The sequence below is a fragment of the Scylla paramamosain genome, chromosome 18, assembly GCF_035594125.1.
Source record: "Scylla paramamosain isolate STU-SP2022 chromosome 18, ASM3559412v1, whole genome shotgun sequence".
In the NCBI taxonomy this organism is placed as follows: Eukaryota; Metazoa; Arthropoda; class Malacostraca; order Decapoda; family Portunidae; genus Scylla; species Scylla paramamosain.
In genome coordinates this window covers 19270698-19282757 of record NC_087168.1, presented here as the reverse complement: position 1 = coordinate 19282757, position 12060 = coordinate 19270698, and the positions used below count along the sequence as shown (strand labels likewise).

Genomic DNA, 12060 nt, shown 5'->3' with positions numbered 1-12060 from the left:
CAAGGATGTGGATGAATGATTTTTTTTCTTTGTACTGTTTTATTGTTTTGTTTCTTTCATTTTGCTTCTTGGATGTCAAAAAGCCACCAGAGGAATTTTTTTCTTGCTTTCGTTCTTTCATTTTATTTCTTGGATGTCAACAAGGCGGAGAAGGAACTAAATTTTTTACTCTACCTTACTCTATACATAAGAAAAATCAGTATTATTACCATCATCATCATTGCCACCACCACCACCACCACCACTGCAGTACAACACCCCTTTTCATAACGCCAAGTGGTAGTCCTCCGGCAGCGTGCAGTGGCCACTCGGCGCCGTCCCGCAGGTCATCCGTTTGTCTTGCCGCAGAGGTCACGCCGCCGAGTCGTAAATACAGAGCGGGAGGAAGTGCCAGGAAGGGGTTACGCCCAGGCACCATTGTCAGCCTCAGTAGCATTGTCGACTCCCGGAAGGATGTCCTCTCTCCCTCCCTCTCTCCCTCGCTCTCTCTCTCACTCTTTCCCTCCTCCGGTGCGAGGGGTTCTAGGGGCAGGGGGGAAGGGAGGGGATAAGAGTGGCATGGCTCTGAATCTCCAGCGTGGCATTGGAAGCTAAACGAAGCAGGATGTGAGGTGGCGGTGTGGTATTGTGGGGGTGTGAGTGTGAGGCGAGAGCGAGAGGGATGACAGGGAGAGGACGAGGAGGAGGAGACAAGGTGGAGGAGGGGAAATACGTGCAAGGGAGATACTAACTAGTAAAGCCGTGAACACCTGCAGGTCATAGCACAAGACAAACTGACAGGCAAGTTAGACACGAGAGGAGAAATTTTGTAAGGAAACTCAGAGTGGAAGTAGTGTTATTATGTTACCTAAAGATTCAACTACGTGTCACCTCCAGGTTGAAACTTTAAATGAAGATATAGTACTCTTGCGTTACTCTGAGGCTCCCGACTTTATTTCTCCCGCAGATGTGTAAGTGACGGAGAAAAAAAGCAGAAACTACACATGGAAATAGTGCACGATGATGTTGTGTATGTCTCCGTATGTATTGATGTACTCTTATCAGTGTTGCGTGTTCTTTAGGTATGTTGTTTGGGTGTTGTTTGGGTGTTGAGGCCCGCATGAGAGGGGCGGTGGGCGGTCGTGTGCAGGCGCCGGTCGAGGAGGGTACGGTGACCCCATACCAATACAGAATGTTTCTAACTTGCAGAAAGGTTGTTTGCGGCTCGTCACCACCAGGACCCGTTTGTCTGGAGTCATGCGCCCAGACGACACACAGTCCTAAAAGGTAGATAGATCTTCCTCCTTTCTCTTCCCGGGGGCACGTGGGTTGGTACTGCCTGACGAAGGAGCAGATGTGGGAAAAGTTGTCATTCTTTTCTCTATATATTTCCTGTTTGTTTGTGTTTTCTGTCTGTTTTTTTCTGTTTATCTCCCTGTTTCTCTCTCTCTCTCTCTCTCTCTCTCTCTCTCTCTCTCTCTCTCTCTCTCTCTCTCTCTCTCTCTCTCTCTCTCTCTCTCTCTCTCTCTCTCTCTCTCTCTCTCTCTCTCTCTCTCTCTCTCTCTCTCTCTCTCACACACACACACACACACACACACACACACACACACACACACACACACACACACACACACACACACACACACACACACACAAGCCAAGGATACCGATATGAGGAAAACATGACAACAAAATACCATCACTTCATCAGGAACCAAAACATCAAAACCTATTTACAACCTTCACTTCTCTCTTACCAATAAGCCAATAACCCTTTACTCCCCACATGCACAACACTGAACAAACAAACCCACAAACCCACACAACACAAGGAAGACAACGAAAACTAGCAAATAGAGGTACACATCACCTATTTCGAAGTAAACAGACTCACCTGGCTGCTATCTCTTCCTGACTGTTTCTCTCTCTCTCTCTCTCTCTCTCTCTCTCTCTCTCTCTCTCTCTCTCTCTCTCTCTCTCTCTCTCTCTCTCTCTCTCTCTCTCTCGTCCTCACTCTACCCCTTACCCCTCCCCTCACTCCCTCCCCTCACCCTCTTCATTCCTGTCACTCCTCCCTGCCTTATCCGATCCTACCCTCGCCTCCCCCATTCTCTAGGACACGTGGCCGGCTTGGGAACGTCCGGCCCCGTCCGTAGCACCTGCCAGGAAAGAAGGAGAAGAGATGACCGGTTGAAATAAGCGAGGGATTGGGAAAGGAAGCGGATGGAAATACGTTAATGAGTTAGAATAAAGATGGAAAGTGTAAGATACGAAGAATATTACCGGGAGAAACTGACAAGGATCGGGGAAATTAGATTTAGAGGAAGTTGCAGGAATTAGGAATGTTTTTGATGTTAATGGATGTTATAGTAGTAAATGGAGCAAGAGGAAAGAGAAATGAAGGGAAAAAGTGATCGTTGGTGGGGAGAAAAAATAATGGTGACAAGGAAAGATGAATATATATATATATATATATATATATATATATATATATATATATATATATATATATATATATATATATATATATATATATATATATATATATATATATATATATATATATATATATATATATATATATATATATATATATATGCACATAAAGATTGCGGAATGAAAGGAAGTACAGAAGGACAGTGAAATAGGAAAATAAGACAAGGTAAAGGGAAGGAATGAATTGTATGCTTGTATATCAGAGAGAGAGAGAGAGAGAGAGAGGTGCAGAGGCATGGAAAGAGTATGTGTACTTGAACTAGCATATATGTGATCAGGTTAAGACAATGCTAAACTATAACACACACACACACACACACACACACACACACACACACACACACACACACACACACACACACACACACACACACACACACACACACACACACACACACACACACACACACACACCGTTGACGATAACAGGAAACCGTCAAAGGTGCGAAGAAAAACGAGGAGCAGGAAGAGAATGAAGAGGAGGAGGAGGGGGACGAGATAGCGTAGCTGCCGTAGCATCTTCCCTCACACCTTTCAGAATCCTCACCTGTGGCGTCTTGTCTCACCTGTCGGCCGTTAAGCATCGTGCAAGGAGGCGGGAAGAACAAGGTAACGACCCTCAGGACAGCTGGTGGTGTGAGAGAAGAGCGTCTTTTTAAATCCCCGACAAGGTGTGTGTGAGGAAGTGAATCACCTGATAAGACGGAAGTTTAAATGTCCCTAAGAATGCGAAGGTCGAGGTCCGTACTCCCTTGGCCGGTGTCTTTAACTGTCTTAACGGCTCAGGAGACTTGGGGGAGGCTGGGGAGGAGCAAGATTTAAAGGTCTGCGTGTGAGGAGTTGAGTGAGATGAATTAGACACTGAAACAAGGTACTGGCGTGAAAATAGATGCTTTGAGAGTCTTTGAGAAATAGATAACTTGAGAAAGGAAAGTAGGAAGGAGGAAGAAGAGGAGTGGGAGAAGTAGGAGGAGGAGGACGAGCATCTGACACAGGTGTTCTGCTGAGATACACTGGAAGGGGAGCAGATGTGTCCACCGGAAGCTTTACCTGGCGCCACGGACACGTGCTGAGGCTGCCCCACCTGCTGCGTGCCTCCCCTCCCTTACCCCTTCCCCTCTCCCCTTCCCCTCTCGCCACTGCTTATCCCTTCCTACCTTCTTCTACCTCACTCTTTCCATCTTTCCTCGTCTCTTTCCCTGTCTAGTCCCGTCCTGGCTGCCTCTCTGTGTTGTTCCCCTCTGTATCTCTCTCTTTCCCTCTCTCTCTTTCCCCTCTCACACCCTTGCGCCACCTCTCTCTCTCTCTCTCTCTCTCTCTCTCTCTCTCTCTCTCTCTCTCTCTCTCTCTCTCTCTCTCTCTCTCTCTCTCTCTCTCTCTCTCTCTCTCTCTCTCTCTCTCTCTCTCATACACAATCCTCCCCTCCTCTCTTTTTCGTTCTATCACTAAAATCCTTGTCTCCTTTTTCCCTCTTTTTATTTTTCTCTCTCTCTCTCTCTCTTTCTCCCTCTCTCTCTCTTCTAACTGACGCCGCCCGGTTGATTGATAATTTCTCTCTCTCTCTCCCCCCTCTCTCTCTCTCTCTCTCTCTCTCTCTCTCTCTCTCTCTCTCTCTCTCTCTCTCTCTCTCTCTCTCTCTCTCTCTCTCTCTCTCTCTCTCTCTCTCTCTCTCTCGTGTTGTGTGTTTGTGAACTGAAACGAGCGATGTTTTTTTTTTATTTATTTTATTTATTTCTTTACTGTTAGTTCACATTTTCGTTTTATTTAATAGTAACTCAGAATAATCCAGTGAAAGTCACGATAACTTGTAACAGAGAGACAGAAAAGACTTGGAGGTGCATGAGATGAACGTAACTAAATAAATAAGTAAATAAATAGATAAAATAGATCAATAAATAAAATTGCCTGGAAAGTTATATAAGTCACATTTCGTTATGCTGAGTTTTGTAATGTGAATATTTGAGTTGTTTATGTTCTCTCTCTCTCTCTCTCTCTCTCTCTCTCTCTCTCTCTCTCTCTCTCTCTCTCTCTCTCTCTCTCTCTCTCTCTCTCTCTCTCTCTCTCTCTCTCTCTCTCTCTCTCTCTCTCTCTCTCTCTCTCATTTATTTATTGCCTACGTATTATTTTTTTACTTGCTCTGTTACTTACTTTCCTCCTTTCTTTTTCTTTCTCTTTCTTTCTTTTTTTCCTTTTTCTTTATTTATTTATTACTTATTTACTTACTTCCCTACCTACATACTTTCCTACTTACTTGCCTTATGTCTTAAACGAAGTAAAATAACTATAACGAGAATATTACTTAAGCTTACCTTCTCCCAGATTTCCGGTGACAAATTGAGTTTGTCTCCTAGAAAGTTACGTTTCATCTCGTCACATCACGTTTGTTTACTAAGTCATGTTCCACCTTCCCTTTACGTGACAATTTCACATCCTACAAAGTTACTCTCTCTAGTCTGTACCTTGAAATCACCCCTCAGAGTTAATCCAAAGTTATTTTGTACCAAATCATAATTTACTATCATCTCCCGCCATAATCTCCACGTCATTTCTAACCTCCTCTTCACGAGTATATTTCCTACCAAGTCATGTACTGAGGCCACACCTGCTGGCCCGCCACAGGTGAGGCCACGCGAGCAGATGTGGCGGGATCTGTGCGTGAGGGAGTTTGCAGATGGGCTGCCCTCCTCTCTCTCTCTCCCTTGCTCTCCTTCCTCCGCCTTCAGGATATCACACAATCTGCGCCACGTATCGAGATGTGCCATAGGGAGTCGGATTTGTGTGGCTCTGGGTAGCTCTGGATGACTCTGAGTGTCTTTCTTCTCCCTGTGTTTCTTATAGCTTGCTTCCTTTCTTCTTTCCTTCCTTACTACGTTCTCCATACACACTCAGTCATTTTCTCTCTCCCGTAAAGTATCTTAGTATATAGAAACTTGCTATGGGTGACTTTTTTTCTCTCTTTTTCAATGCTTTTTAATCTACTTTCCTTCCTTCCTTGACAACCAGTATTTTCTGTTTCTCAAGAAGTATATTTTATGTTTCTCAAGAAGTTTCACCGACTTTCCTCTCCATCAGTCCTTTTAACCTTCTTCCTCCCGTCTTTCCTTCCCACACTTACCATACACACTTGGCCAGCATCTCCGTCAAATAAAGCCTCGAACGTCAGGGGAAAGACGTATCTGTGGTGAAAGAGGGAGGACTGGCGCGCGAGTATTGCCCGTGGTGTGGCAGTACTATGCATTGTCCAGCAGGTAATAACCCTTCTGGTGTCCCGGTTGTCCTTGAATTAACCCTGCAGTGACTCGTCTTTCTTTTTTTTTTAAAGTTTAAGCCACTACTGACTGCTGCTCCTCATCCATTACTCCTCCATCTAGAACCAGTCAGCTGTGAATCATATATAACAGTAATAATAGTAATAGTAATTAGAAGAAATAGTTTACGTGCGTAGCAGCTGTGAGGACGAAAGTGAACTGATTAATTAGGTTTCTTGGGATGTTACGGAGTGGAGAAGGGTTACTGTGATGAATGGAGGTGTGTTGCATTGAAATTAAAAGAAATAATATCAGCTTAGTGGTGTGCGGTGCCTCCCAGACGCGGCTCGCTCTTGAATCTCGAGTCTATTGAGATGCGAGGAGAAAGACACGCTACAGGAAACGAAAGGTAATTGAGGAGTCCAAATAAAACTGAAAGGGAGGTTGCGTAGAGGTGAAAAGGAGTGATTGAAGTGTAGAGAACAAAAGTAATTGTCTGCTGTCTCAAGATTTTGTGGGAGAAGTTTCACAATTATTAATATTCATTTGAGTCACACTAATCATCATCATCACCACCACCAGCAGGAGAAACAGACACCAACTAGTGAGACATACCACCACCACCACCACCATCACCATCACCATCACCATCACCATCATCATCATCATCATCACAGCCAGCAGGAGGAACACCAACTAGTGCGACATCCGGTTTGAACAATGGCCACACAGGGCGTCGCCAAAAACGAGGGGAGATGTGGAGGAGGACAAGTGGTGGAGGTGGTGGCTCTTGGTGGAGGTGGAGGGGAGCTGAGGTAGAGGATGTAGGCGGCACTCCACCCGCACCAGGTGTGTTGTGGGGGTGAAGGGAAGGTGGAGGTGGAGAGGGGGAAGGAGAACGGGAAAGGGAATTGGGAGGAAGAGATGATGAGGAAAGGGGAAGAGGAAGAGGGAGTGTTAAAAAAAGGAGAAAAGGAAGGGGGGGAGGAGGAGGTGTCGGTGGAAGAGTGGATGCTGGGGAAGGGGAGAGAAATGGGGAGGGGAAGGGAGGCAGGGAGTGAGGGGTGGTGGGGGAAGGCTGTGGTGGGTCATCTCAACACTGGGGCGGCACACTTTCATGGATGCTTTGTCTTGTGCTGCTTGGTGTGTGTGTGTGTGTGTGTGTGTGTGTGTGTGTGTGTGTGTGTGTGTGTGTGTGTGTGTGTGTGTGTGTGTGTGTGTGTGTATATACCCTTTTTTTTCCTCAGACGTGATATTTTGCGGGACTTTTTTTTTTTCTCCTTAAAATGGTCTTGTGGTCATCGCTTTTTCTTTGAACTTAAAATTATGAGAGACTTTTATTTACCTCTCGTTCTCTCCCTCTCCCACCATAAAACGACATAAACTTATAGATAAAAAAAATTGAGTCATGTTGTAATCATAATGTTTTTTTTTCTTTGAACTTAGAATTATGAGGATTTTTTCTTTCGCTCTCATAAAACGACATAAATTTACAGAGAGAGAGAGAGAGAGAGAGAGAGAGAGAGAGAGAGAGAGAGAGAGAGAGAGAGCTGGTCACATAAACAGACACGCGAGACAAAAACAGAATCCCGTTGAGCGACAGATGACTTTAAAATCCGACGAATATATGAAAGCAAACAAAAAAAAATTAGATGGACTCAGAACAAAGCCTAGGGGGATGAAGGGGGCTGGGGGAGACTGGGGGGCGCCGTGACCTGGAAAGAGACGTCGGGGTCACCAGATTGGGCCTGAGTCATGCCACAGACTCAGCATGTGTTGGAGAAGGGGGGGCGGTGGAAGGGGGAGAGTGAACCTGTAGGGAGATTATCATACTAGCAGAGACAGTGACTGAGGGTGTGGGGAGGGGAGATGGAGACCTGCGTTCACCCTTACTTAGTCTTGTTTTCTGAAGTTCCTTATGATTAAAGTTTAGAATTCTATTTCTTAAAGAGGTGTAGATATCGAGGGAATCTGGTAGAGGTCTTTAATTGGTACAGAGCGTATAACAAGGGTGACATGAACAAAATAATAATGTGTATGGCGTAGATACTTTTTCCTTGTAGATAATAAGCCAAAGTACGGTGTAGATATTTTTCCCCTGTAGATAACAAGCCAAAGTAGCACCCAAAACTCTCAGGGTCATTCATCAGGATAGGACATGAAATAAAGGTAAACTTAAAGGTAGATTTAAAAAGAAAAAGTGAAAGGGATAGGAAGAAAATTGATTCAGTAATCTTTTTTTTTTTTTTTTATCAAGTCATTACAAAGCTTTAAAAGATGAGACAAGTCTATGATGGGAAGCAGCAGGAAGCCATCAGGCCTACACGTGGCAGTCCCTGTATAAGTCAACTCACATTCCATTCATAGCCACGAAATGCACTAGACTTAGCGACATCACTCCTTGAGGCAACCATAAACCCATTCACCCTCTACCTATAAAACACACTAAACTTTGCGACATCACTTGAAACACCCATTAACTAATCACCACTTGATCTATATTCATAAAAACACACTAGACTTGCCGACTACACTTCTTAAGACAACCATAAGTACCACAAGTCCCAAACAGAAGCAGGACGCGGGTACAAGTATGAGATCTCACTGAGGGGGGCAGTGTGGGTCGGGAGGGTGTTGGATCGGGGGGGCGTTCAGCGTTCAGCATCCGGTAACAAGCGCCGGATCTGAGGTGGGCCAAGTTAGCGGAAGTTCTGTATTGATCCCCGGGCGGTAATGACCTGACGAGAATAGTCATCCACGGCGACTCCTGGTGCACCTCAAGGCAGCTGCGCGGGTGTTTGTTCCGTGGCGTGAGGCGGGAAGGCGGGGCAGGCTGCTGGGACCGCCAAACGCATTACATTGTCACGCGGGGCTGCTAGGAAAGGGGTGAGGGAGTGACTGTGTTTATGCTCGTATTCTTCTTCCTGTATTCTCCTTCCTGTCTGGCGGGAAAGCATACTGTAGGACCATAATGTGGAACACTTTTGTGCCGTACCTCCACTACTTTCAAAAGGCTCTAGTTGAAGTGACACTGGTTTTCAAGAGAGTTTTTACGGTTCTAGTGACAGATTAACAAGATTTCTACAATGTTAACAAGGGAAATACTCTTGAGAACTTGACTAATTATCTGTGGCCTTTAAAAATAGTCGCGGGGAGAGAGCAAAGCATTTCTGAGGATGAGGTTACTGTAGGTGGATACGTTACTGCAGGCAAAGATGGAAATGAAGTCAAGTTTTAGAAGTTCTTGTCGCTCCCATTACATGTCCCTGAGCAAAGACAGAGTAGACCACGACTTCCTAATAGGCTGGCTATATATAGGTAGGGGTGCAGGGGGCGTAGCGTGGGTGGAAGTAGTTAGGAATCACACACACACACACACACACACACACAGAGAGAGAGGAGAGGAGAGAGAGAGAGAGAGGAGAGAGAGAAGAGAGAGAGAGAGAGAGAGAGAGAGAGAGAGTTTAAGACATTCGATATGAAAGAACCTCGCATCAACAGAAGACAGTCGCCAGTCTTTGTCTCCTGCTGCTGGTATCGTGGCAGTAATTATTATATTTACCTGGCTATTTTCCCGACGCACATACAGGTGCTCCCATCCTCGGGCGCCGCCCACTCGCACACCTGCCCACTCACCCACACCCAGCTGCTGCCCACCTCCACCCCGCGGCCTCACCTGCTCCATCTCTCTCTCTCCCTCTCTCTCTCTCTCCTTGTTGCGTACCGTCCTTCCATCCCCAATCTTGCTCCCTGTGTCGCCCGCACACCAAGGGCACCGCCAGCCGCCTCTCTCCTCACGTCACGTCCCCCACAAATCATTTCCCTTCGCCATACAGAGCAGGGATGAAAGGGTGACATTCTTGTTTGCTTCGTAATGCGCAACAGGCCAGTATTGTACACTTCGTTATTTCCTCTCCTTTTTTTCAAGTAAATTTGTCTGTGTAGGAAATTCATAGTCTTTCATATTTGTTTGGGTATTTTGGGTGAGTATTTCTAACACAAACACGTAAATTTCTTGCCCGTTTCTTTATCGTTTGTCATTCGAGTGTCATTCGGTCTAAGGATTTCCCTGTGTCTTGGTCACAGCTTACACTCAACACACATATCTATTTCTACCTTCATTTCTTGGCCGACCCTTTATCTGAATCCTAAATAACACATCCCTTATCTGCTGAAACCTTATCCCACAACTCTAACTCTTCCCCTGTCTCCTTAACATTAGACTCATACACACCTATTCCCCCGCCTCATTTCTTGCCTCACCTGTCCATCTCCCTCGCCAATAACTTGCCGCGCCGCCCCGCCAGGTAATTATGGACAGCTGCAGTTAACGATACGCTCCACAACACCCTGGGACAAAGGTTAGGCGGCCCTCAGTGTTGGGCTGGACACCCTCCTCTCCTATGGCTCTCCACCCTTCTTTCCCCCACCCTTCTTCCCCTCACCCTTTCTTCCCCTCATCCTGCTCCCTCCTTTCCTCCCTCCTGTGGTTATTCCTCTATCCCCTTTCCTCTAATTCAAGCTCCTCCGTGTCTCTCTTTTCCCCATTATTCGTTTTCTATAATTAGCATCTTTATTGGTTCTCTCTACTTCTCTACTTTGGTTCTTTACTTCCCCTATGTGTTTTATGTGTAACCTTACTGGTTCTTTACTTATTCTCTAAATTTTCATCTTTCTCCACTCTCCCTTCTTCGCTTCGTATGATTCTTATTGGTCGTTCTTGAAGCATCTGGAAAGATCTAATGCTTTTTCAATCACGAGTGTGTGGTGAGAATATACTGACTGATCGGTATTTTGGTGGTGTATCAACGAAGCCACCTAACGCTAGGATTCGTGCAGTGCCTGGGCAGGTGTGGCCAAGGCTGTCCCGTGCACCTGAGGCTACACCCCGCACCAGACAGCCAGGTGCGGGCGTGACTGCCTGCCTCACCCTGGAAAGGACATTTGTGGTGGTGAAACAACAGGAATATTTCGTATGAATAGCGTTGCATTGTAGGAAAGCTCCACACGTGCTTAGTTTAGCAACACCATTTAGCTTAACTTGACTTAGTAAGGCACGCCACCGCTGCACACTAGCTCTGATATTATCACAGCTTGCATTCTGTTAACATATTTCAAAATGGAATATATATGTAGCGGAACTTCACCAAATTCTTTTCTGTGTAAAAGTTGTAGTGGAAAATGGTCGCTGAATAAGTAAACATGTGCAACAAGTCAACTACCCATCGGTGATTGGCTCTTGTGCTTCCTCCTGGTGGCCAATGACTGCCGTGGGTGAGAGTGGTGGGCGTGAGGTGCCGACGCCATCGGGTCACGGCGGGCGTGTGGCCAGGCTGCGGGTCATGCAGGGTAAGGATGTGCCGCGTGGAGGCGTGTGCTCAGCCTCAGTATCACCCAAATAACAGTTCCGATTGATGATTTCCAGGAAAAGAAGTGAAGAGCGCAAAGTGATTAGTCTTCCCGCAGCCTGTGCCTGACCGCAGCTGCTCACCCATTGGTGGACACAGCGCGGCTCCTCCCCACCAGGAAAAAAAGGAGAGGTCATGACAAAGGATAGGTGTTGGCCAAGAGCGGCTGCGTCCACTTCCTGCAGGGTTCCTCCGCCCTCCTGAGCCTTGCACGTCACGCCCCGTGGGAGCCTCAGGGCCTCGGGTCATGGGAACCCTGTCCAGGTCCCAAGCCTTGTACCGTCACCCCGCCAGCCTTTGTGTGAGGCGCTGATTATGTAGAGTAAGTGGCGTGAACCTGATGGTCTGAGGCAGGTGGCGCAGGTGGTGGCACTGGGGCCGCGTAGGGGAGTCTGGAGTCACGCAGAGTCACGTGGTCACCTTCCGCAGGCAAACAGCCCACGCCCTGCCGGATGAAGCTGCCAAGGATAACTTTCTTCAACAGGAAAAGCGATTCAGAATGGGAAGGGAAAAAATAGTGAACGCGTAAGTGCCAACCACGCTCTGATTCGAAGCTGCCAACAAATATCTGGCGGGAGTCCAGTCCAGGCAGTGGCATGCACGCTCACAGGAGCTGCCTGCCTGCCTGTGCTGGGTAGCGGGCAGGTCCTCGCTCCAACTCTCGCCCTCCCCGCCACCCTCGTTTTTATGATCTCAATAACCTTTTCCCTACACCAGCAGATTTTCAGTTCCCCACCATGACTATGTTCCCCTCCTCTCTCTCTCTCTCTCTCTCTCTCTCTCTCTCTCTCTCTCTCTCTCTCTCTCTCTCTCTCTCTCTCTCTCTCTCTCTCTCTCTCTCTCTCTCTCTCTCTCTCTCCTCTCTCTCTCTCTCACACACACACACACACACACACACACACACACACACACACACACACACACACACA

The 12060-nt window shown here is 46.7% G+C and overlaps 1 protein-coding gene across 1 annotated transcript in view; it reads left to right on the top strand.

Moving 5' to 3' along the window:
* The window catches only part of LOC135109244 (homeobox protein prospero-like), a 267558-nt gene that overhangs the window by 175335 nt on the left and 80163 nt on the right, over window positions 1-12060 (top strand). The window contains 1 exon segment of the mRNA XM_064020495.1: window positions 1189-1266. Within this exon segment, the coding sequence (XP_063876565.1) occupies window positions 1189-1266 (78 nt within the window).